General features: G+C 39.8%; 1 protein-coding gene across 2 annotated transcripts in view; it reads left to right on the forward strand.

Annotated features, from left to right (window-relative positions):
• Positions 1–19,865: 19,865 nt before the first annotated feature.
• The window catches only part of LOC135112606 (uncharacterized), a 152,715-nt gene continuing 145,555 nt past the window's right edge, over positions 19,866–27,025 (forward strand). The window contains exon 1 of one of the 2 annotated variants that reach the window (XM_064027140.1): positions 19,866–21,125. In XM_064027140.1, the coding sequence (XP_063883210.1) occupies positions 21,046–21,125 (80 nt within the window). In that variant the 5' untranslated portion in view covers positions 19,866–21,045. The remainder of the gene's footprint in view (positions 21,126–27,025) is intronic. The other variant, XM_064027121.1, reaches the window with a different exon arrangement.

Here is a 27,025-nt window from a genome sequence, read left to right on the forward strand (position 1 = left end):
TGGACAGGTGTAATAGTGTGTTGTTGTTATTGGTGTTGGTGGTAGTGGTGGTGCAGCACAGGGGAGGGTTCCAGTAGCCGGCTCTAGACCCAAGGAATGCCCACCTCTGTAAAGTTCTCTGATCTCACCTACTGCTAGTTGCACTCCACGACATACTCCCACAAGTCAACAATTATCTAATTATCACTGTGGGATGAACGTTCACATTAGAATCAGCAGCAGTTTTTCTTATTGAACTTTTGGTGCTTCATGAACACAGGAAGGGAAATCATGTGTTCAAATATATCTTGTTTACCGTTGGGGTTTCATGGCGTAGTGACAGTCTTGGGAACCCAGTGTGTGGGATGCCAGCGGTCATATCCCATACAAAATACAATAAATAAATGACGTGATGAAAATAATTCACATCATTATTCTTTAATACATACTGGCGTGAACATAAGATGGGGAAATAGAGCAACTTTACAAAAAAGATGGGAAGATGGGGAAATAGACCAACTTTAAAAAAAAAGAAAAAGGGCCCTCGTGGCCCAGTGGGTAGAGTGATGCACTTGGAGTTTGGCGTGAGGGAAGTGAGGGGTGCGTAGGTTCGAAACCCCCTCTTGGAACTCACAAAAACCTTCAAGGAGCATCCCTCCATCACCATGTGTGCCTCAAACACACAGGTACGGTGATGGAGCTGCACTCGGGGAGGAGGGGAGGTGAGTGCGCAGCACCTCCCTACCCCTCCCCAGGGGCGGAAGGCACCGCCTTACCGCCCCCGGGAGAGCAAGGGAGATGAGTGCACAGCGCTTCCCTTCTCTCCCCTACCTAACCCTGGCAAGTCTACGGACTACCAGGCAAAAAATAATAAAAAAAAAAAATCAAAAAGACAAAAAAATGAAAAAAAAAAAATCAAGGTGAGTGCATAGCACTTCCCTTCTCTCCACCAAAGAGAAAAAAAAAATAAATAAAATAAAGGTGAGTGCATAGCACTTCCTTTCTCTCCCAACCTACCACGCAAAAAAATAAATAAATAAATGAAAAAAATAAAAATAAATGAAAACCTCCCTACCACCTAAGACCTCGGGAGAGCAAGGGAGGTGAGTGCACACTTCCCTTCTCTCCCCAAGTCTACGAACTACCAGACCAAAAAGAATAAAATATATATATATATAGGTATAAAGAAAATAGAAAAAAAATAAGATGAATAAAAAAATGAAAAATAAAGTAAAAAGATTAAAACTACTCCCCCCTCAATATAACTAACTGGCAATCAACAATAAATAATAAAAATAAAGCAATACCAACCTGCCTGACCCTCACAACTCCAAATATCACCACCCCACCTGGGAAGCACGGGAGGTGAGTGTGCAGCACCTCTCTCCCCTTCCTAGTCTCCTAGTTTGACTTTGACCACCAATCTGACTCATCCTAGCAACTCCAACTGTAGAGACCACCACCAGTACTCCCCACCCTGGCAACTGATCCTGGCAAGGCGAGTGCGTAGCACTTTCCGTGACTCATCCTCACAGCTCCACAAGACCCACCATCCTGACCGACCCTGGGAAGCACGGGAGGTGAGTGTGCAGCACCTCCCAACCCTTCCCAGCCTCCCAGTTTGACTTTGATCACCAGTCTGACTCATCCTACCAAATCCAAACTGTACCAACTCCAACTGTACAGACCACCACCACCACCCCTTGAAACATTCAAGGTGAGTGAGTGCGTAGCACTTCCCTTGACTGACCCTGACTGACTGACCCTGGCAACTACAAAAACAACCAACCTGACTGACACCAAACTGACTGGCCGTGGGGAACATGGGAGGTGAGTGTGCAGCACCTCCCTACACTTCCCAGTCTCCCAGTTTGACCTGACTCATCCTGGCAACTTCAAAGAGCAACTCCAAATGTTCAGACCACCAGTACTTCCTACTCTCTGACACATTCTGACCCTAATCCCTAAATTCTACCCTGTCCTGGCAAGGTGAGTGCGTAGCACTTCCCTTGACTGACTGGGCCTGACTGACTGACCCTGGCAACTCCAAAAACAACCAACTTGACTGACTTACAAATCTTACTGTAATCTGGCAACAGACCACCAAACTGACTGACCCTGGGGAGCATGGGAGGTGAGTGTGCAGCACCTCCCTACTCTTCCAAGTCTCCCAGTTTGACTTCCACCACCAATCTGACTCATCCTACCAACTCCAAATGTACAGGCCACAACCACCACCATCCCTCTGATCTTGGCAAGGTGAGTGCGTAGCACTTCCCTGACTGACTGACCCTGGCAACTCCAAAAACAACCAACCTGACATACTCGTATGTAACCTGGGGAGCATGGGAGGCGAGTGCGCAGCACCTCCCTACCCTTCCCAGTCTTCCACTAACCTGACTTGAATTATGACCGGGAAGCAGTGGAGGTGAGTGTGCAGCACCTTCCTACCCTTCCCAGTGTTCCCAGTGTGCAGTGTGCAGTACCTCCTACTTTCCCCTCTCTTACTACCTACCACCAACCAATTCAGACCACAAAACTGACTGTCTTAGAAGAACAAGAACAGGAAGCAACGCCATCAGAAGAAGCAGCAGCAGCAGCAGCAGCATTACCGCCATAAAAGGAAGAAAACAAGAAAAAGAAGCAGAGAAAAAGAACTACCACCACTGCTATCAGAGGAATAATCAGCAGCGTCACCGCCATCAGAGGAAGAAACATATATATGTAAACTGTGGCGTCAGGTCAGTTATATTGACCTGTGATGGGCTGTGTTTAGAGAGGGAAAAAAAGTTACACGGGTTCATGAAATGAACCTCTCCTTTCATGAAAGGAAAGTACACTAACTCAGTTAGGGGACTGACTGGGAAAGTGCCAGACAAGGCTGCTGCTTCAGACATCCACACTTTAACTTCAACTATGCATGCGAGAATGTTGTTGTATTCTTCCTCCTATTCCTTCTTCTTTTTCTTCTGCAATAGACTGTCTTCTTACGCCGTATTTTTTTTTCTCATAATTTATTGAATGTTATTTTTTTTCTTTTTTTTTTTTTCTTTTTTTTCAGCACTTCCACCCTTTCTGAATCCATCCTCCCTTTCGAGAGTTTTTAATAAATTTATGTACACTTGAGCCTTGAGACAACTAATTACAAAGAATTCAGACCACAAAACTGACTGTCTTAGAAGAACAAGAACAGGAATTTTTCTCTAGTCTTAAGACGCCATATCTCAAACACATGAGGCGCGAGTTGCGTCTGAGTGTACTGTAATATACTAATATAATACATGAATTTGTAATACTTTAATCACAATTTATATCTTTTCATACTAAGCAGTATGGCAACTTACTTCTTCTTCCTCATGACACTGGTCATGTCATGTACACTTCCATGTAACCAACAATTCTGGATAACCTTTGAAAAATATCACGCATCCTGGTGTGCACCATGCAACCAGGCTGACTTAACCTACGCCTCTGTAACCTAAGCTGGACACTTTAACAACTATAAATGCATTTTCTCTATCTTAGCTCCTTCATCCTTTTATTTCCTTCTTTAAATTTGAAACATTCATATTTACACGACTTTGTGATTAGAAACAATAAGAAATTAAACTATTTATTTAAGACCATGAAAAATATGAAAAACAGAAGGTCCACAGGCGGTTGCAAACCTGTGTCCACTCATCCCAGCTATCCAGAAATTTATCTAATCTTCTAAAGGTTCACGTGTTCAAGAGATTTATGTCTATTTTATTTATTTATGGTGGTGGTGGTGGGTGTGGTGGTGATGGTGGTGGTGGTCGGTGTGGTGGTGATGGTGGTGGTGGTGAAGGTGTAAATCTAGAATGAGAGTGAATGTCTTTGTGTTTCTACCACCGCGACAAAGAAAGAGAACAGGGATTCCTAATACTCCAGGAAATGCCTTTGTTTTCAGAAAGCAAGAAAAAGCAAAGAAAAATTGTGATAAAACTAGCATATAACATTTTTTCATTGCTTTTTCTTGCTTTCTGAAAACAAAGACATTTCCTGGAGTATTAGGAATCCCTGTTCTCTTTCTTTGTCCCGGTGGTAGAAGCATTGTTATATGCTAGTTTTATCACAATTTTTCATACTTGCGAGTATATTTCACTCATAATGAACGTACAAACTACAGCACGAAACCAAAATAATGCCATTAAAAGATGGCAAAATGTATAAAGACATTAATAGTTTTAAATACTGAAGGAAAGACGGTAATTGTCTTTCTTGCTACACATTTATATTTTAACCAGTGAAGACAAACGTAGGTTGAAAACCAGCCCGAGAAGGAATGTCTGGTGAGTGGCGCTCCTCAAGGCGTCTTGCCTCGCTGGCACAACAATACATAAAGGACCTAAATGTGAATTAGCATTGAAAGAACACTGGCCGGTGAGGTGGTCCTGCAGGGCAGAGGTGGACAGGTGTTTGTCCAGGATGCTTCGTGTTACTTCTCACCGCGTGTTTTATCTGTTGGAGATTATTACACTAAATATGCTGCTGCTCCTGCTGCTGCTGGTGCTGGTGCTGTTGTTGCCGGCGCTGATCTTGCTGCTCTTGTTGGTATTTCTGCTTTTCCTTCCTTCCACAACAACAACAACAACAACAACAACAACAACAACAGGAGCAACTACTACTACTACTACTACTACTACTACTACTACTACTATACTACTACTACTACTACTACTATACTACTACTACTACTACTACTACTACTACTACTACTACTACGGCTACGGCTACTACTACTACTACTACTACTACTACTACTACTACTACGGCTACGGCTACTACTACTACTACTACTACTACTACTACTACTACTACTACTACTGCTGCTGCTGCTGCTGCTACTGCTACTACCTGCTGCTGCTGTTGCTCCTACCGCTGTTACTGCTGCTGCTACTGCTTAACTTTACAAAAAGCACCACTATCGTTTTTGCCGTCGTGCGTGCTGTGCCTCTAATCGTCGTCGTCCTCGTTCTCATCGTCGTCGTCGTAACAGTAGCATCGCATGTCAGCGTAAAAAGGCAGGCTAAAAGAATACCGGAGGTCACAGAGAACTGGAAGGGGAAAAGCAGCACATTAATTATTACCTGTGGAGAACAAAACAAAATATACTGAATATATGACAGAACAACAGCATTTCTTTAATTAACGTGTGTGTGTGTGTGTGTGTGTGTGTGTGTGTGTACAGCGAGAGAGAGTTACATAAAGTTACATAGAAATACAGGCCACAACAAACCTTGCGGTTCTCACGAGATGACCTGTCCTATGGTTACTTAGGTGATAGTAGAAGAAAAGGACAGCAAAGCAGAAGGCTCTCTCCCCACCCTCCACTCCCTCCGGCATAAGCCGTACAGGAAACAGATCTGAAGTAAATACCTTACTGGGTTAGAGAAGGAAAACCCGAAGAAAAATTTATAGGAAAGATTGAAAATAGATAAATTGAGGTGCCCCCATTTCCTAGAGGCAAGGAATTTTAATCTGTAACAAACAAACGCTGTTATCCACGGATTTGAGGTAAAATGTTTATCAAGACGGAGTTTCAAATTCTCTACGGTATTGCAGTCTATCACGTCTCGTGGAAGCCCATTCTAGAGACTGACTACACGATGGAAATGATTTTTTGATTCATGAGAGTTGAAGGATTTCCAAACAATTTTGCAACTGTTTCCTCTCGTGTAATTTTAATAATGTATCGTGAAATACTTATTGCAGTCCATGTTATCAATACCTTTGATTTTAAACACCTGTATTAAGTCACTTGTTAGTCTTGTTTGTGTTAATGGGAATAGATTTAATTCTTTAAGTCGCTCTTTGTATGATTTGTTTCTTAGGCTTGGTATAATTTTTGATACTCTACGCTGAACTCGTTCTTATTTATCTATGCCTTTCTGGTAATAGATAGGTAATAGATAGGGGCACCTTGCTTGAATGCAATATTTCAAAAGGAGACGAAACAGGGAGTTATATAGAGTGAAGATCGTATCAGCAAATGAACTATAAGTAGATAATCAACTAGTATTTTGGCGGATAGGGAAAACCTCGTTGTCAGGAAGCCGCGAGAATCTTTTAGTCTGGTGAGGTAAAAAAAAAAAAAAAAAAAAAAAAACATTCACCAGTATTCGCACTGCCAGAAATTAAACATATTTATGTCGCTCCCTTTGACTGCAGTTCCAGCTGGTGGCGGCGACGTGCCAGTGGTGGTGGTGGTGGTGGTGGTGGTGATGGTGGTGGTTGTGGTTGTGGTAGCAGTGGTTGTGGCTGGGAAGTTAATCAATTTAATTTGGTTTTCATTTCTCTGTTATCAATATCCTTCTTCTCACATATATTTATTTATCTACTCTCTTGTCCTTTCATACGTTATTCAGCGATCTCTCTCTCTCTCTCTCTCTCTCTCTCTCTCTCTCTCTCTCTCTCTCTCTCTCTCTCTCTCTCTCTCTCTCTCTCTCTCTCTCTCTCCCATTCAATCATGTTATCTTTCACTTAACTTTCATGTTGTTGTTGTTGTTTTTGTTGTTGTTGTTGTTGTTGTTGTTGTTGATGGTGTTGTTGTTGTTGTTGTTGTTGTTGTTGTTGTTGTTGTTGTTGTTGTTGTTGTGGATGTGTTGGTGGATGTTGTTTCCATCGTTCTTCTTTTTTCTTCTTGTTCGTGTTCTTGTTCTTCTTGCTATTTGTTTTCTTTGTATACTTTTTGTCGTCGTCGCTGTACCTTTTCCATATTCTATCATCATTATCATCATCATCATCATCATCATCATTAGTTTTTCTTCCATGGCCAAGACTGTTGATTTGCATACCGTGTTTATATTGTTCAAAGTTTTATTCTCTTACCCTCGAGAAAGCTTTCCTGGGAACTATAATTAGTTTTTGTTTCCGATCTCTCTCTCTCTCTCTCTCTCTCTCTCTCTCTCTCTCTCTCTCTCTCTCTCTCTCTCTCTCGAGCAGAAACACCAGAAAATATGGTGAGCGAAGATGTAAAAATTATCACCGCGCGCCAAAGAGTTTCGTGTTATATTTACCACAAAGAAAACTCGTCTCGGTTTCCATTAATGTGACGCTGAAGCAGACACAGGGAAATGGAGGGAGCTCTTCCATTACTTGTATTTGTCCTCACTCTGTAAATCAAATGACACCCTTTCATGTAAATCTGGAAAGTTTGAACACATCTGGCGGACGTGGCGTGATTTTTTGAAGTTCGTGTCTCTATTTAAGTGAATATAGCATAGTTACAAGTTCCAGTAAGGAGGTTCAGTGGTTATTCGCTTGGCAAGTCTTATAAGGAGGGGAAGAAACATGCTTGCTATTAGAGTTATTAAATGCGGCGCCAACACACGAGGAAAGGAAGAGGAATTCCAGGAAGAAGGTAATTATAAATGCATTTGTACAATTTGAATAGGATATGCCACATTAGCCTCCTCACACGTGTCCCTTCCTTCCTTCCTTCTCGGAAACGCCAGAAAGGAAACACTACATACTTGTACTTGATGTTTCCCTCTTAAATGTGTTCTTATGGAAAACTAGGCCACGTGTTAGAATAAGGAGTGAAATTACATAAATTATTTCATCATGACTTACAAGTGAAGGGTAAGGAAGGCAATAGCATGAATATGTGTTGACGAATGTAATTATGTTCTGCCAAGTGACCTTACTGGCCACTTCGGTGAACCTGTGGCGTATGGTACAAACATACTCGTACATATTTGAGAAAGCTCCACGATAACATTTTTCGATACTGTCGTCTTATATGTCAACATTGTTCATTTATTCAGGACTGCGTAGCTTGTCCTATACTATACCTGTCAAATTATTCTAAAAAGGAACACCTGAAAAAGAAAAACATGTCATTTAATTGATCATGATAGTATGGTATGCAATAATAGTTTGTGAATGTGAAGGAAACAGTGTAACGGCACCACGAGATCACCAGACAGATAAGTGGATCGGTGGGCAGCATCCTGAAGGGACGCTCCGGCAGCTTAGACTTCAATACGTCTCGTTACACCGACTCTGAATCTTTGAGAAATGACGTAACCTGTGCCAAAAAGTTGTTTTGTGCGCTTTATCTCTCTCTCTCTCTCTCTCTCTCTCTCTCTCTCTCTCTCTCTCTCTCTCTCTCTCTCTCTCTCTCTCTCTCTCTCTCTCTCTCTCTCTCTCTCTCTCTCTCGTCACGTACAAACTCAAGGCTAAAAATACTTACCTTATTCTATAGAAAAATCTGACTGACAACTTGGCACCCCTCCTCCTCCTCCTCCTCCTCCTATTCTATTCCCGCTTTCTCTTCCTGTTCCTCCTTTTCTTCATTTTTCTCTTCTTCTTTCTTTTTCTTCCTCTTTCCTCCTCTTCCTCCTCCTCCTCCTATTCTATTCCCGCTTTCTCCTCCTGTTCCTCCTTTTCTTCATTTTTCTCTTCTTCCTTCTTTTTCTTCCTTTTTCTCTTTCTGATCCCCTTTCTCCTCCTCCTCCTCCTCTTTCTCATCTTTCACCTGCTTCCGCGTCTCATCTTTCCTTTCATCATTTGTCTTCCTCCTCTTCATTCTTCTTCTTCTGGAACTCACGCGGCACGCACTAGAAATTTCCATCCGTCGGTGTGCGGTGCAGTGACGCCGCGGGGCAGAGGGTGTCAAGGAAGTGTCCCGAGCAGACGTGAGGAAGGCGGGGCGGTGGAACGGGAAGATGAAATTGGGTTTAGGTAAGTTTGTGGCAAGTGAAGGGAAACATAGAGGCCCCGAGGCCGAGTTATGGAGCTGTTAAGATTTCTTTTTTTCTGGGGGGGAAGGGTTAGCTGTGTGTGGTTGTTAGCAAGGTTCTTTTTTTGAGAGGTTATTGGGAAAAGATGAGGTTTTAAAGGGTTGTAGATTTGGGTATTTGTGGTTAGTTGTGGTTACAAGGACTCTGAGAGGTTGTTAAAAAATAGAAGAGGTTTGAAGTGAGATTCTGAATGTTTGTGTTGTAGATTTGGGAAACTTGTGGTTACGTGTGGTTGGCAAAGATTTTTTAAGAGAGGTTGTTGGAAAAAAAAAAAAATAGAAGAGGTTTTGAAGGGAGGTTTTGAATGTTTATTCGTTTGTAGATTTGGGAAAACTTATGTCTATTTGTGGTTAGCGACATTTTTGGAAAGGTTATTGGAAAAAGCAGAGATTTTTAAGTGAGGTTTCAGCTGTTTGTAGATTTAGGGAAGATATCTGGAAAAGTTCAAAAATTTTCTGGGTTATGACTGAAGGAACTGTGGTACTGTGATAGATAGCAAGGTTGTGTGAGAAGTTACGGGAAATAAAGAAAGCTTAATGTAAGGTTGTGGATGCGTATAGTATATTTATAAAGGGATTTTTCTGAATATTTTCTTATCGAGTAATAATGGCATATATAGTAAGACTGTGGAAGATCGTTTGGGGGAGTCTCTGGGAGGTAAGATTTGTGGCGCCGGGGACGGTCAAGAAAGTTACTGAAAGTTTTAAGGATGACACAGAACATCGGGATCTCTTTCCAGGAGGCTGCAGATGAGGAGTTGTGAGTATGTAGGAGGCTGTGGGAAATTTGGAAGAAGGCAGAAATAATAAAGAACAAAAAGCAAATGTGTCAGTGTTTTTAGTGTTGAAGAACTGTAGGAAGGATATGAGAATATTAGTTGTGAGTTCGGGCAAAGGCAAAGATAATAGAAAACAAAAACGAAATGTGGCGTTTGTGCTTGGGGGCTCAAGACTTGTAGGAAGATTGTGAAAAGATGAGTTTAAGTTCTTTGTGGGTTAAAGGTGCGGTACAAGGAAAGAAGGAAAAAAGAAAGATGAGATAAGGGAAACACGAACGTTGCAGCAAAACTATAAAAAAAAATACATATAATGATTGTGAAAAGATGGAAAACAGTGGTGAGGTTATTGTGCGTTCGACATGAGAAGAAGATAATGAAGAGTATTAAAGAAATCAGATGAGGATGGTGAGTGACAGAGTTATTCAATGGGATAGGCAAGGCTGACGTGTACGTGTGTTTTGTCACCAGTGGCAAGTGTGTCTAGGAATACTTTTATATTGATTCCCTTCCTCATTTTTCATTAATATTAATGTTGATATTATTATTATTATTATTATTATTATTATTATTATTACTATTATTATTATTATTATTATTATTATTAATATTATTATTTTACAATTATCGTTATTGTTATTATCATCATCATCATCGTCATCATCATCTTCATCTTGATCTTGATCTTCTTATTATTATTTTTTTATTATTATTGTTGTTATTACTATCACCATCATCATCATCATCATCATCATCATCGTCATCATTGTTGTTGCTGTTGTTGTTGCTGCTGCTACTGCTCGTTGTTGTTGTTGATATTATTATATAAACTAATGCGTTAATTCTACTGTTATGTAAAATATCTGTTGAAGTGTTTTATTTTTTAATATATATTTTTATTAGCCTTTTGATTCTGTTATTATGCAATACATTCTTTGATTAGTCTTTTAATTTTAGTTCGTTTTCTTCAGGTTTTCTCAGATATTTTTTCCTCCGATCACTCTCTCTTCTCTCCTCAACTTCCAGGGCAGTGTTTGCCTCTTCCTCTCTTTTATATAATTTTCACCTCAGGTTTTCCTTTTTCTTACCGGAAATTTGCTTGGCCTTCTTTTCTCAGCCTGACATAATTTTCAGCCACTTCTTTTGTAGTTTTACGTAACAGAATAGGAACAAATGATGATATACGAAGAGGAGGAGGAGGAGGAGACAGAGGACAAATATAGGAACGAGGAATAAGACAAAGAGGAGGACGAGAAAGGATTAGGAGGAAGACAGCGACCGATAACAACAGCAACAACAACAACAACAACAACAAAGACTACGAGGAAACATATAGAAAAGGAAAAGGAAGAGCAGGGAGAGAACGAAGAGCGCAAGAAGAATTAAGATAACATGGAAAACAAGGATTATGAAAGAAAACAAAAGATGAAGGAAATGAAAAGGAGGAGAAGAACAATAACAGATAAAAGGGGAGACGATCATGGGAAGTAAGAGGAAAAGGAAAGGGAGGAGAAGGAGGAGGAGGAGAAGAAGAAGAAAAAGAAGAAAAAGAAGAAGAAGGTGACGATTATAATAAAAAAAAGAGGAAGAGGAGAAAAAGGAGAATAACGATTAGAAAAAAAAACAGTAGGAAGAAGAGGAAAATAATAACGTTAAAAAAAAAAGGCGTGGAGAAGGTGGACAAAGAGAAAGAATATGACTATTTAAAAAGAAACGAGGGAGGAAGTATAGAGGAAGAGGATGAAAAGATAACGATTAGAAAAAAAAAGACGTAAAGGAGGAAGAAAAGGAGGAAGATAACGATTAGAATACAAGAAAAAGGCAAAGGAGGAGGAGTAGGAAGAGAATGACGACTAGTAAAGAAAAAAAAATGAAGAAAGAGGAAGAGGAGCACGATGACGAGGCTGACAGCAACCGTGGCCAGAAAACCTGCCCATCCTGCATCACTTTGAAGAGTTGGTGGTCATTTGTCTTCCTAATGACAGCTGCTCGAGCCACGCCGCCGCGCCCACCCACCCAAACTTTGACGCCGAAACTAAAAGTGGAGGGAGAGAAAATTAAAGCTGGACGCAAAGTTTTACAACCAGACAGTGTTGCCTTCCGAGTGACGCGCTTCTTGGGCTTGTGGCTTGACGGCTGGGGGAATGAGGGAGCTGTAGAGGTCGTGAAAGCAGGAGAAGAAGCCGTGGTGGGAAGAGGACGGAGGGAGGAGGAGAAGGAAGGAGGAGGAGGAGGAGAAAGAAGAAGAAGAAGAAGAAGAAGAAGAAGAAGAAGAAGAAGAAGAAGAAAAGATGGATGAGTTAAATAGAGTTAGTGTGGAAGGAGAGAGAGAGAGAGAGAGAGAGAGAGAGAGAGAGAGAGAGAGAGAGAGTAGGTCAGCTTCATCCTTTCTAGACTAAACAAGCATCAGAGAGACGTCACTACATAAACGTCTAAAAAGCTGTAGGTGATTATGGGAAACATTGTCTGGAAGAGGAAGGATAGAAGAAGCTCTGGATGCACGAAGATAGTGAGTTGGAATGACTACTGCTTCCGTGTCAGAGACCCGTCTTTGTGTGCTGAGCGCATAACAGAGGTGATAGTGTCTGGCATGGAGGCGTACATTCCTCACTCTTTTTCTCGTCCAAAACCTTCTAAACCTTGGTTTAACACAGCTTGTTCTCGTGCTATACATGATAGAGAGGTGGCCCACAAAAGGTACTTAAGCCTTCCTTCACCAGAATCTCATGCACTTTATATTTCTGCCCGGAACCATGCCAAGTCTGTTCTCCAACTAGCCAAAAACTCCTTCATTAACAGAAAATGTCAAAACCTTTCAAGATCTAACTCCCCTCGTGATTTCTGGCATCTAGCCAAAAATATCTCCAATAACTTTGCTTCTTCTTCTTTCCCTCCTCTACTTCAACCAGATGGCACCACTGCTATCACATCTATTTCTAAAGCTGAACTCTTTGCTCAAACCTTTGCTAAAAACTCTACCTTGGACGATTCTGGGCTTGTTCCTCCCTCTCCTCCACCCTCTGACTACTTCATGCCTGGTATTAAAATTCTTCGTAATGATGTTTTCCATGCCCTCGCTGGCCTAAACCCTCAGAAGGCTTATGGACCTGATGGGGTCCCTCCTATTGTTCTCCGAAACTGTGCCTCCGTGCTTGCACCTTGCCTAGTCAAACTCTTTCAGCTCTGTCTGTCAACATCTACCTTTCCTTCTTGCTGGAAGTTTGCCTACATTCAACCTGTTCCTAAAAAGGGTGACCGCTCTAATCCCTCAAACTACCGTCCTATTGCTTTAATTTCCTGCTTATCTAAAGTTTTTGAATCTATCCTCAACAGGAAGATTCTTAAACATCTATCACTTCACAACCTTCTATCTGATCGCCAGTATGGGTTCCGTCAAGGCCGCTCTACTGGTGATCTTCTGGCTTTCCTTACTGAGTCTTGGTCATCCTCTTTTAGAGACTTTGGTGAAACTTTTGCTGTTGCCTTGGACATATCAAAAGCCTTTGATAGAGTCTGGCACAAAGCTTTGATTTCCAAACTACCCTCCTACGGTTTCTATCCTTCTCTCTGTAACTTCATCTCAAGTTTCCTTTCTGACCGTTCTATTGCTGCTGTGGTAGACGGTCACTGTTCTTCTCCTAAATCTATTAACAGTGGTGATTTCTGATTGGGGCAGAGCAAACTTGGTATTGTTCAATGCCTCAAAAACTCAATTCCTCCATCTATCAACTCGACACAATCTTCCAGACAACTATCCCCTCTTCTTCAATGACACTCAACTGTCCCCCTCTTCTACACTGAACATCCTCGGTCTGTCCTTTACTTATAATCTGAACTGGAAACTTCACATCTCATCTCTAGCTAAAACAGCTTCTATGAAGTTAGGTGTTCTGAGACGTCTCCGCCAGTTTTTCTCACCCCCCCAGCTGCTAACTCTGTACAAGGGCCTTATCCGTCCATGTATGGAGTATGCTTCACATGTCTGGGGGGGTTCCACTCATACTGCTGTTCTAGACAGGGTGGAATCAAAAGCTTTTCGTCTCATCAACTCCTCTCCTCTAACTGACTGTCTTCAGCCTCTCTCTCACCGCCGCAATGTTGCATCTCTAGCTGTCTTCTACCGCTATTTTCATGCTAACTGCTCTTCTGATCTTGCTAACTGCATGCCTCCCCTCCTTCCGCGGCCTCGCTGCACAAGACTTTCTTCTTTCTCTCACTCCTATTCTGTCCACCTCTCTAACGCAAGAGTTAACCAGTATTCTCAATCATTCATCCCTTTCTCTGGTAAACTCTGGAACTCCTTGCCTGCTTCTGTATTTCCACCTTCCTATGACTTAAATTCCTTCAAGAGGGAGGTTTCAAGACACTTATCCACCAATTTTTGACCACTGCTTTGACCCTTTTAGGGACTGGCATTTCAGTGGGCATTTTTTTTTATTAGATTTTTGTTGCCCTTGGCCAGTATCCTTCCTACATAAAAAAAAAAAAAAAAGCATGTAGATTTAGTAGACAAAGAATGGGTGGCTCTCTCTCTCTCTCTCTCTCTCTCTCTCTCTCTCTCTCTCTCTCTCTCTCTCTCTCTCTCTCTCTCTCTCTCTCTCTCTCTCTCTCTCTCTCTCTCTCTCTCTCTCTGTTACAGTTAAACTTTGTTCGCCAAGAAAATCAAGACAAGGACGAAGGCTGAGAAATCCATCTTCTCTCCAATCATTTCAAATTCTTTAAACGTCACTTTTCTTTCACTCATGTTTCTTTTTTTCCGCTTTCTTTTTTCTCTCTCTTTATCATCTTGCTTAACCTAATCTGTCCTTTTTTTTCTCTCTCTATTCCTGTCTTCTCTTTATTATGTTTCCTTTCTTCTTCTCGCTTTCTTTTACGATTTCCTTAGTTTTGCATAACAGAAAAGGACACCTCTAACCCTGTTGTTACTGAGCACAGAGCAAAATTATCCGTTTATGTTTGTGCTTGTTTGTTTTGTACTTATTCAGCTATATATTCATTAGTAAATTTGTTTTTTTTATTGTTTATTTATATTTTGTTGTTTGTTCATGTGGCATTTTGATAATAGATTCCAAAGATGTCACACCTTTTCTTCCAGCAACGCGACAGTATTTTCAGTCAAAAAATATTTCAGTGTGTAAGAAGAAGAAATTTTGCCGTGTTCTGAATTGGATATTTCCAATGATGAAATGCAGTGTTATCAAGCCTCAAAAAATTTCTTATGAAAGAAGAATTTCGTGTTTTCATTTTAATTTTTATTGCAATCTTATATGGGTTGTATGTATTAGGTACGAAAACAGTAAAACACATGAACAGAATTCCTTACAGAAAAAGAAAAAAAAAATACAAAAACGTGTATTTTGAGTGTATTTCACATTCTTAGTTGCCATAACCCAATATGCATGCAGACCACTCTATAAGATGAAAGTAAACGACATATCCAGTAACGTGTCTTTTCAGTGTTTGTAAGCGTGTTAGGCACAAAAACCTAAAAAGCATGAAAAAAGGCGCTATATTGGAAAAGAAAGCAACATTACCGAAAACGTGTCTTTTGAGTATTTTTTTGCTACTTACCCATCAAAACACATGCAAAACACACTAATAGATAAACACAATAACATTACAAAAAAAAACAGAAGTATATTGAGTGTTTTCATGTATTACGTACAAAAACCTCAAAATGCATGGAAAGTGCCTTATATGGGGAATGAAAGAGACGTTACGAAAAAAAAAGTGTATTATGAGCGTTTTTGAGCTTCATAGGTACCAAAACGTTAAAACGCATAAATAGCACTCTATATGAAGAGACAGGACATTAACAAAAACGTGTAAACACTCAAAATACTTGTTTTTTTTTTGGGGGGGGGGGTAAAGTTATTCTGCTTAACTATAAAATGTGTTTTCTATGCGTTTTAGCGTTTTGGTACGCAAGAAGTTCAAAAACAATAAAAGTCACGTTTTTCATATTCTTATGTATTTCCATATAGGGTAAATTCCATGTTTCGATTCCTAACACACTCAAAAACAATCAAAAGACACGTTTCTGGTAAAGTCGTTTGTTTTCTTTATATACATGGGGCTTTGCATGGATTTTGGCGTTTTGTTACCTAACAATGTGAAAAAAAAATATACGTTTTTGGGAATGTTATTATGTTTCTCCATAGAGTGGTATTTATGGGGTTTGGGCTTTTGGTGCCTAAGAAGTATAAAAAAAAATTCTCATAATAGGCGTTTCTCGCAATGTCTTTTCGTTTCTTCATATAGTGTACTTTGCATACATTTTGGCATTTTTCTGCGTAAGAAGCTCAATAACACTCAAAATAACGTTTCTTTTTTTTTTAAGTTACTGTGTTTCTTCATAAAGGGTGTTTTGCATGCGTTTTAGCATTTCGGTACGTAAGTAGCTCAAAAACACACAAAAGACATGTTTTTTTGTAATATTTTCCCACATAAGGTACTTTCCATGCTTTTTAGCGCGCTCATAAACACTCATAAGACACGTTTCTGGAAATCTCGTTTCTTTTCCCCATACATGGTGCTTAGTATGAATTTTTGCTTTCGCGTTTTGGAACCTAAGAATGTGAAAAAAAAAAAGACACTCAAAATGCATGTTTTGGTAATATTGTTCTGTTTCTCCATATAAAGTGCTATTAGTGCGTTTTAGAGTTTTCGTACCTAAGAAGCTAAAAAGCACTCATAATACACATTTCTCGTGAAGTCTTTTCGTTTCCCTATATAGGGTACTTTGTATGCGTTTTCTTGTTTTTCTAGTTAACATTCTCAAAACACTGAAAATACTTGTTTTTGGTAATGTTATTCTGTTTCTCCATAAAGGGTTTTTTCCATTAGTTTTAACGTTTTAATACGTAAGCAGCTCAAAATTCTGAAAAGGGACGTTTTTCGTTATGTTTTGTTTTCCCATATATGGTGTTTTTCATGCTTTTTAGCGTTATGGTGCCCAGTACGCTCATAAATACTTAAAAGACATGTTTTTCGAAATCTCGTTTCCTTTAAGAATACAAGGTGCTTTGCGTGCATTTTGGCGTTTTCGTGAATTACAGTCAGAATACACGCTTTTCATAAAGTTGTTCTGTTTCTCTATATAGAGTGCTATTCATGCGTTTTCAAGTTTTGCTACCTAAAAAGCTCAAAAACATTCATAATACACTTTTTTCTTTCTTTTTTTTTTGTAATTTCCTTTCGTTTCCCCATATAACGTAGTTTACATATATTTTGGCATTTAGGTACGTATGAAGCTCAAAAACACTTAAAAGAACACGTTTTTGGAAAAGTTGTTGTTTCTTCACAACGGATGTTTTTGATGTGTTTTAACGTTTTGGTGCGAAAGTAGCTCATAAGTACTGAAAAGACACATTTTTAGTAATATTGTTTTCGTTTTTCCCATATAGTGTGCTTTTCATGCATTTTAGCGTTTGGGTGCCTAACACGCTCATCAACACAAAAGACACGTTTCTGGAATTCATGAAGGGTACTTTGCATGCATTTTGGCGTTTTGGAACCTAACAATGTGAAATACAGTAAAAATAGACGTTTATTTATTTATTTATTTTTTCTGCATAAAGATTATTATTCATGCGTTTTAGAGTTTTGGTACCTAAGAAGCTCAAAAAAAAAAAAAATACACTTTTCTCGTAATGTCTTTTCCTTCCCCCATATAGGGTATTCTGTATGCATTGTGGCGTTTTTTGTCCATAAAAGACTCGAAAACACTTTTTTTTTTTTTTAAGTTTTACTGTTTCACTGCGTCTTAGAATTTACTACGTAAGTAGCTAAAAAAAAAAAAAAAAGAAAAGAAAAAAAAAGTAACTCAAAAAACATGTTTTGGGTAATGTTATTTTGCTTTCCCATATAGGGTTGTTTCCATGCTTTTTAGCGTTTTCATGCTTAATACTCTCATAAACACTCGAAAGACACGCTTTTGGAAATATCGTTTCATTTCCCTAAATATTGTGCTTTGTATGCATTTTGGCGTTACGGCACCTAATAATGGGAAATACATTTATTATATACATATTTTGTAAAGTTGTTCTATTTCTCCATATTGAGTATTACTTGTGCTTTTTATGATACATAAGAATCTCAGAAACACTTGTAATACACGTAATATTCTTACAATATTCTTTTATTTCCCAATATAGGGTACTTTCCATGCATTTTGGCGTTTTCATACGTAAGAAGCTCAAAAACACTCAAAAACTTTTTTTTTGGGGGGGTAAAGTTATTGTGTTTCTCAATAAAGAGTGTTTTCCCTGCGTTTTAGTCTTTTGGTACGTAAGTAGCTCAAAAATACTCAAAAGACAATTTTTTGGTAATGTTTCCTTTTCCCATATAGGGTGTTTTCATGCTTTTTACCATTTTAGTGTCTAACCCTGTGTTTTCCCTGCATTTAAGCGTTTTGGTTCGCAAGAAGCTAAAAACTCTCAAAAAGCACGTCTTTGGTAATATTTTCTATTCCCATATAGGGTGCTTTCTATGATTTTTAGCGTTTTAGTGTCTAACATGCAAAAAACACTCATAAGATATGTTTCTTGTAATGTCGTTTCGTTTCCCCATATGCATTTTGCATGCATTTTGCATGCATTTTGGCGTTTTGGTGCCTAACAATATGAAAAAAAAAATCAAAATACATGTCTTTTGGTAATGTTATTCTGTTTTTCCATATAGAGCGTTATTAATACAATTTCACGTTTTGTTAACTAAGAAATTAAAAACACTCATAATACACGTTTCTCGTAATGTCTTTCCGTTTCCTTATATAGGGTACTTTGCATGCATTTGGGCGTTTTTCAACGGAACAAGCTTAAAAATACTCAGGATACTTGTTTTTGGTAATGTTATTTTGTTTAGCAATAAAGAGTGTTTGGCTGTGTATTAGCGTTTTCCTTGCGTTTAAGCGTCTTGGTACTCAAAAACACTGAAAAGACACGTTTTTCTTAATGGGATTTTTTTTTTTTTCCCCATATGTTTTACCCATGCGTTTATGTGCCTAACTCGCTCAAAAATACTCATAAGATACGTTTCTGGTAATGTCGTTTGGCTTCCTCATATAGGGGCTTTGCATGCATTTTGGGATTTTGGTACCTAACAATGTGAAAACACTGAAAAGACACTTTTTTGGTAGTGCTGTTCAGTTTCTCAATATAAATTGCTATTCATGGAAATACCGTTTCTTTTCCGCATATAGGGTGTTTTGGCGTTCTGGTACTGAACAGTTTGAAATGCACTGAAAATACACGTTTTTTGGTAATATTGTTGTTTCTCCACAGAGAGTGGTATTCGTGCGTTTTTGCGTTTTTATACATAAGATCAAAAACATTTATAATACACGTTTTTTTTTTTCTATATAGGGTAGTTTGCATGCATTTTGGCGTATTTGTAACAGCCATAAAAACTCTCAAAATACTTGTTTCTGGTAATATTATTCTGTTTCTCCATAAAGAGTGTTTTTGCATGCGTTTTAGCGTTTTGATACGTAAATAGCAGAAAATCATTCAAAAGATACGTTTTTCGAAATGTTTTGTTTTCCCTTATAGGTTATAGGGAGCTTTCCCTGCTTTATAGCGTTTTCGTGCCTAACACGAAGCCCATATTTGTGTAACAGGAATAGCAACGGAAGAGATCATTCTTATGTGGCAAAATCCGTCATTTTCAGATATCAAGCAGTAAAGTGTAAGAATTTAGTGTAAATTACCCAATACAGATAGAGACCTGAAATTCACAGGATATATACTTCAGGATATATGGAAAAAGTAGACAGTGTCTTTAAGTTACTCCGATTGGTTCTGTACATATGACTAGAGCGATTCATGATGTCCCGGGAAATTAGCGATCTCCGGGGGTGTGGGAGGGAACAACAATATTATTATATTTTGCCATATTTCTAAGTAAAAACTAGTGTTCCACTTTTTAAAATGAATAAAATTCTAATGCAAAAGATATATGATGCATATACATTGATTATTTGTTGGATTTAAGGAAAAAAAAAAAAAAAAAAATATATATATATATATATATATATATATATATATATATATATATATATATATATATATATATATATATATATATATATATATATATATATATACACACACACACTGTGTGTGTGTGTGTGTGTGTGTGTGTGTGTGTGTGTGTGTGTGTGTGTGTGTCATATCTAAGTACAAAATACAATAAAAAATAGAACAAAATTAAATTAATACAAATTAATTCAAAAATAGCATAATGCCCACGCTAGAATGATGATAAAAAAATATTGCTGACTGTTGCCAAGATGGTCTTGTCGGATGTAAACATCACACAGCTTCCTTTACCTCTCTCCACTGTAAGACGTCTCAGCTTTAGTATGAGCCAATTCTCCTGAGACAAAGTACTCAGCGACGCCCTCTCCATCACGTCTATGGGTCAATACCGCAGAGTCCTCCCCCATAACTGTTGGTGAGGAAACAGTCCCGTTTGCTAGATGTGGCTCTCATCTGCCTCCGCCTGGGAGTCACCACACTCTCTGCTCACCTGCTTTGCCTGCGTGAACCTCAGTGTCTATGGTGCAGGAACACACATGCTTCTACTCACACCGTGCCTTGCTATGCAGCCAGCTCCTATCCTTTGAGGTCGCCAGCTTTGATCTGCCCACCCTGCTAGCGACGACAGACCTCCACCCCTCATAATAAGTCAGTTGTGTGATCCGCCTCACCTGTGTCTTCCTTAAAAAGACAGGTCACCTGCCACGCCTGTGATCGCATCACAGGACATCACCAGGGCTCATTGATCATGATCTCATGGCTCTGAACAAAGAAGAAAAATGTGGCTGTTATTCCTAACTATTGGCCCAGAACATCACACTGCCCCCCCAGATCCCCAACAAGAACAAGAACATCCGACTGTGAGTCTCAGGCGTCCACCCATCACGTCATCCAGAACACCGGCCAGCTGCCACGCATTAAGATAATATGGCAGGACTTCACCAAATCTTGTAAGGATCATTGGATCACCGCTGCCCTAACAACAACATGTGGATGTTATAGAGCACAAAGACACAAATTAGATGAAAAAAGGTAGAGGAATGGGAGGTGAAAAAAGAGAGAAAAACAGTGGAATTAAAACAATGCTGGGATTAAATGGAGACAAAGACAATGACAACATAACAGTGAGCTTCATTTAAACATTTTTGGCTGATTGTTGAAAAATGAAGTAATTGAAACATTTAATGAAGTAAGGAAAGGCAGGACAGTGACCTAAGAAGCTATTCAGTGTGACTGGCCAAAAAAAGTTGCTTGAGATTTTTTCCTTTTTCTATTAAGTGGTTAGATTTCACAGCCCAAAACTGAAAATTGTGACAGTTGTGGCAGCAAGTGTCTGGGAATTCTCAGGTAATATATCCTGGTATAACCATAATCAGTACCAGAACTACTACTGCGTTGGACTGTACTGGGAGTGGTGAGGGTGGTTGTCACGTGCACTAATTATTGTGTGGTAATAGTGAGTGGTAAAGAAGAGGAGTGCAAGATGAGGTACTTCCCCAAGAAGAGAAGGAGCAGTCTGTCTGAATTGATGCTGAGAGAGTATGGTGTTCCCTGTCCTGCCTGGTGAGTTTATTGGTGTGAGGGTAATTATTAAGAAGAGTCATGCAGCTCTATTTTCTATTACTTTTTGGCTCTTACTCCCTACAGTATTGGGAACCTGGTGGGAAAGTGGGGTTTTTGGGTGGGGAAAGCTAAAATAGGGCCAAATACCACCTCTTGCCACCAAAAATAAAGAGGGAGCTACTTACTATAGCTGTAGATGAAGATCGGAGCTCTTGCCTTTGCAACGGCACAACTCCTGTGCAAAGTTTTATTGATGCTGGGTTCTTTTTTCCTCTTGTGTTTCACATTTAGTATAGCAGGTGTTCTGAGACGTCTCCGCCAGTTTTTCTCACCCCCCCCAGCTGCTAACTCTGTACAAGGGCCTTATCCGTCCATGTATGGAGTATGCTTCACATGTCTGGGGGTGTTCCACTCATACTGCTCTTCTAGACAGGGTGGAATCAAAAGCTTTTCGTCTCATCAACTCCTCTCCTCTAACTGACTGTCTTCAGCCTCTCTCTTACTGCCACAGTGTTGCATATCTAGCTGTCTTCTACCGCTATTTTCATGCTAACTGCTCTTATGATCTTGCTAACTGCATGCCTCCCCTCCTCCCGCGGCCTCGCTGCACAAGACTTTCTTCTTTCTCTCACCCCTATTCTGTCCACCTCTCTAATGCAAGAGTTAACCAGTATTCTTAATCATTCATCCCTTTCTCTGGTAAACTCTGGAACTCCCTGCCTGCTTCTGTATTTCCACCTTCCTATGACTTGAATTCCTTCAAGAGGGAGGTTTCAAGACACTTATCCACCAATTTTTGACCACTGCTTTGACCCTTTTATGGGACTGGCATTTCAGTGGGCATTTTTTATTAGATTTTTGTTGCCCTTGGCCAGTATCCTTCCTACATAAAAAAAAAAAAAAAAGGTGTTTAAAGTGATGTGTCTGGGTAAAGAGGAACAGCCCAGCTATGTGATTGCACCTCTTGGGGTAGGGTTGGTACAGTATGGGCACCATGGCATGCTGGTTCAAGTAGCTTGGGCAGTGTAACAGGAAGTTCTCCAGGTTCTTCACTGCTGCCCCACCCACACATGATGCATGACATGTTTACAGTTTGGAATTGTTTTCTGTCGATGAGGTTCAGGTTGTTTGTTCTAGCTTTGAAGAGAATCACTGGGGCCAGGATATTGTCAAAAATTTGTTCCTCTGAGCAGATGTTAATTTTAAGTTGTTTATAAATCTACAGGCTTGAGTTGTTGTCCATTTCCTTTTCCCATTAGTGTGTGTCCCATTCTTTGATTCTTCTCTTTATCTTGTCACATTTCATTGTCTCTATGTCACTGGATGTAAGTTTTGTGCTCAAAGTATTTTTTGTTTTGGTCTTCATCCAGCTTAAGTAGTTTTTCTTGCTTCTTCTAAATATTTCTTTCAGCAAATCATTTTTTGTTATCTTCTCTTTTGGCTTGCTCTTGTGTTTTTGTTCTGTATAGCTGTAGTATTGATTTTATACATGAATCTTCTTTCTTTGATTCTGGTATATTTCCTAATCTTTAAGCTTTCTTTATTGTATTATTTTTCTGTTCTTTGAACATGTCTCTGGTTGGTTATTGTGAGGCTCAAATACTTAATTTCATCGGTTAATTTTATTCCTTGTAGCTATACTTTCTGGTATGTTTTCTCCATTGTAGATGATTATTCTGCTTTTTTCTCTGTTTATTTCCAAACCACATTCCCTGCTAACTTCTATGAGTGCTCTGAAGTTATCCTGGGCTTCATTGATGCTTTGTGACAGCTGCAGACTGCCATCATCATAGAACATGGTATTAATATTGAGGCCATTTATTTTAAATAATTTTCTTTTCCATTTCTTGTAGTATTAAATAGGTGATGAGTTTGAGGATTGTAGTTGAGTCTGTGCATCCTTGTCTGATTCCACTTGTAACTGTCATTTCTGTTGTTACCTATATTTTCTATTATTTTCAATATAGTCTTATCTTCCATGTAAATTTTTATAACTATGTTAATTATTAGTGGGTGTATTTTGTTTTTAATTGAAGTTTCTATGATCTTTTCTCTTCTTATGGAATCAAATTGTTTTATATAATCAATAAATGTTATCACTAGAGCTTTCTTGTCCCTATAATTCTGTTCACTGCAGTACTGGAGCATAAATTGGTCATCTTCTATTCTTGTTCAGCTCTGTTCAATGCAGTACTAGAGCATAAATAGGTTATCTTCTATCCTTTTTCCTGTGATGAAGCCAGCTTGTACCCTTTACCTCCAAGTAGCAAGCACACTCAAAGTAGGAGTCACTGGGCCTTTTCTTACCTCTGCAGAACTGTAACCTATAAGCCTTGGGCCCTAGGTCATAGGCTCTCATGATATCAGCCTTAAACTCCTCATAATCTTCCTGATCCTTTACTGGTATCCTATCATAAACTTTTAAGGCCTTGCCCTTCAACATATTTTCCACCAGGCCAACCCATCTCTCCTGAGGCCAATCGAATTCAGCTGCCTTCTCAAATTTCTTAAACCACTCTGTCACCTTCTTCTCATCAAACTCTGATATCAACTTCAAACTTCTCACTATCTGGCTTTCTACAGTCTACAGCATCTCCCCTCACTCCTTTGCCTCTCCTCAAGCCATGAGGTGAATTAATTTCAATCTGAGTCTTCTCCAACTCAAATATCTGGTTCTTTTCAGCCTCCTCTCTCTCATACATCTTCACCTCCTTCTCCACCTCAAGCCTCTTGGCTTATCTAATCTCCTCTGCCTTTAACATCCTTGCTTCAGCTTCCAACTCAAACCTTCTCATTTCTCAAGCCTCTTTCATCTCCATTCTCATTTCCAACGTAATCCTTAATATATAGTGATTGTCCGTGAACAATTGTATCTCCACACCTGGGGGGGAATGGTCGTTCTGGTAATCACGATTTTTCACGCCACAGGTTTATATTTTTCCTCCTGCTTACTGAAATTGGAAGGCAGTTGTAAGTATCTAGCAACTTTTTCCACTAGCTGAGTTGTTGTTGTGGCTATTGCAGCTTGGTCTCACTAAGCTTTTTCCCTCCCAGAGACAACATCTGGTAGCTCCCATGACACTGAGGGTGGAACGCACCCACCAAGTGAGTGGAGCAACATGGATAATGGCATAAACATGTCATCTGGGAGTGATACTGATATTACTGATGAGAGTGAAAATAGTGTTTATGTTTACTAGCCAAGTAAAAAAAAATATTACAACTACCTTGTGTGTGTATGTGAGAGAGAGAGGCTGGGGAGGGGGGGGAATGGATGGGTTGAAGGAAAGGGGGAGGGCTTATCAACTGATGTTTGACAGAACAAGCCTAATCTCCGTGCTCACGTTTGTGTGTGTGTGTGTGTGTGTGTGTGTGTGTGTGTGTGTGTGTGTGTGTGTGTGTGTGATAAGACCTTCTCGTATCACTCAAGCTATTTACTTGAAATTGGAGATGGAAGAAGGGAAAAAATGGGCACCACTTCCCTCCTCTAACAGTAACAGTGGACCCCAATGCCCACCTGTCAAACTTCCACCTCTCTCTCTCTCTCTCTCTCTCTCTCTCTCTCTCTCTCTCTCTCTCTCTCTCTCTCTCTCTCTCTCTCTCTCTCTCTCTCTCTCTCTCTCTCTCTCTCTCTCTCTCTCTCTCTCTCTCTCTCTCTCTCTCTCTCTCTCTCTCTCTCTCTCTCTCTCTCTCTCTCTCTCTCTCTCTCTCTCTCTCTCTCTCTCTCTCTCTCTCTCTCTCTCTCTCTCTCTCTCTCTCTCTCTCTCTCCCTTCATCTCATCTTTCTTCTCACTTCCTCTTCTTCACTTTTTACTTCTTTCTGTTCACTACTTACACCCCCACAACAATATGTATCCTTAGCCTCTATCCATTCTGCTTCTTACCTTCCTCCAAATCTTTCTGTGAATCTAGCTAGGTTCCTTTGTTTCCTATTTTCTCTCTTCCTGTCTCGTAATTTCTAAGCTACCTCCTTGTCCCACCATCCTTTCAGTTTGGTTTTCTCTATCTTAATCTTCTTTTAGACCCACGAACTTCTTTGCCTGCACCTTATGTTATGTTTGATGTTACCCTCCCATTCACTTATCTTCTCTCCTGGCATAATTTCTTCCATTTCTGTACAGTATTTCATCCAATCTGCATTGCTTAAGTTTCACTTTTCTTTCTACACTTCCTAACTCCTTTACCTCTCTAGGTCTTCCTGCATGTAATGCCTATTAAAAAGTGCCCTGAAATATCTATTCCATTGTTTTTCCACATCCTACATCCTTGTTAAACTACCTGTTTATTTACTATGATATACAAAGGGTGTTCATGTTATGAGCGAGATACATTCCAGAAGGCTGTTCATAAGTCGTTTTGCTCATAACTTGTCAGAATTTTTCAGTACATCAGTACATATGTTCTGCAAACAATGCAATGCTTACTTAGTTGGTACTTGATACCATATGAGAGAGAGAGAGAGAAAGAGAGAGAGAGAGTGCACCTTGCCTTATGTGTGATGTGATACTACTGAGTAGTGACAGACTTGAGGCTTTTGCCAAACACAAGACTCAAGTATGCCAGGCGTCCAACCTGTGTTAAAATGAGGCATCTGCCCCCCCCCCCCTCTCTCTCTCTCTCTCTCTCTCTCTCTCTCTCTCTCTCTCTCTCTCTCTCTCTCTCTCTCCTCTCTCTCTCTCTCTCTCTCTCTCTCTCTCTCCTCTCTCTCTCTCTCTCTCTCTCTCTCTCTCTCTCTCTCTCTCTCTCTCTCTCTTCTTTTTGTGTTATACATGTCTTTATACATATAATTGATTAAGATTTCTGTTGGAAAGCATAAGACAGGTTTGGTTGTCCTATTCACGGACTTGGGGGGAGTGTAGCCAAAGTCCAGCAGGTATAGCCCCGAGTTAGGAGATGCTCTCTCTCTCTCTCTCTCTCTCTCTCTCTCTCTCTCTCTCTCTCTCTCTCTCTCTCTCTCTCTCTCTCTCTCTCTCTCTCTCTCTCTCTCTCTCTCTCCTCTCTCTCTCTCTCTCTCCTCTCTCGTGCACATTTTTTTTCTTTTCTCCCTCTCTCCTCGAGTTATACATGCCTTTATTCATATAATTTATTAAGATGGCTGGCTGAAAGCATAACACAGGTGTGTTTACCTATTCATGGACCTGATGTAAACAAGCAGGCTTTCTGCACTATGCAGCACAACCCTCCACTGTCTATGCCTCTCAGAGGCCAATTGGCAGAGGTCTGTGTGCCATGGAATCTCAAGCCAGACTCACTGAGGTGCAGTGCAATGAGTTTTTAAATTAAATTTTAATTTCAAACTACTGTCTCAGAATAAACTGCTACAGTGCCTGTGTCCTGTGGCAGTGGGCAGTCCTTCACTATGCTGCTGCACTGTGTGGGTAGTGGCAAAGTGGCATACTAGGTAAATATGGCATGTAGTGCCAAATTTGAACTTTTGGTTAGCAAAGGGAACAATATTGAGAGCACAATTTAATTTTGCAAGTAGACTGCTTGTATCTCTGAACACTCGTAACTCGTTACCTCGTAACTCAGACACCCTCTGTAGCCTACTGCAGACTCACTTCTATCTCTCCATGTCACAGGGTTTTCCAACTCTCAGTTCTTAATCCTCATTCCTATGTAACCAGCAAACTTTAAGATCAGCTGCCCATTTCAGTTCACTGTCTCCTCCATTAACCCTATGTGTCCATTCAAATCACCAATTACAGCCCATTTATTTATTTAGTTGTATGCTCTCTTTCAAGATAGACACTGCCTCATGAAATTTTCTGTTATCATCATCATTCCTCCGGCTCTCCACCCTCATATACACCACTGTCACCCATGCTCTGTGATCTTTGCTGTTAAGATATCAACCTTATTGTGTCCTAGTCTGTCTTCCATCTCTCTTGTTAACTTGA

Source organism: Scylla paramamosain, chromosome 2 (genome assembly GCF_035594125.1).
Source record: "Scylla paramamosain isolate STU-SP2022 chromosome 2, ASM3559412v1, whole genome shotgun sequence".
Lineage (NCBI taxonomy): Eukaryota > Metazoa > Arthropoda > Malacostraca > Decapoda > Portunidae > Scylla > Scylla paramamosain.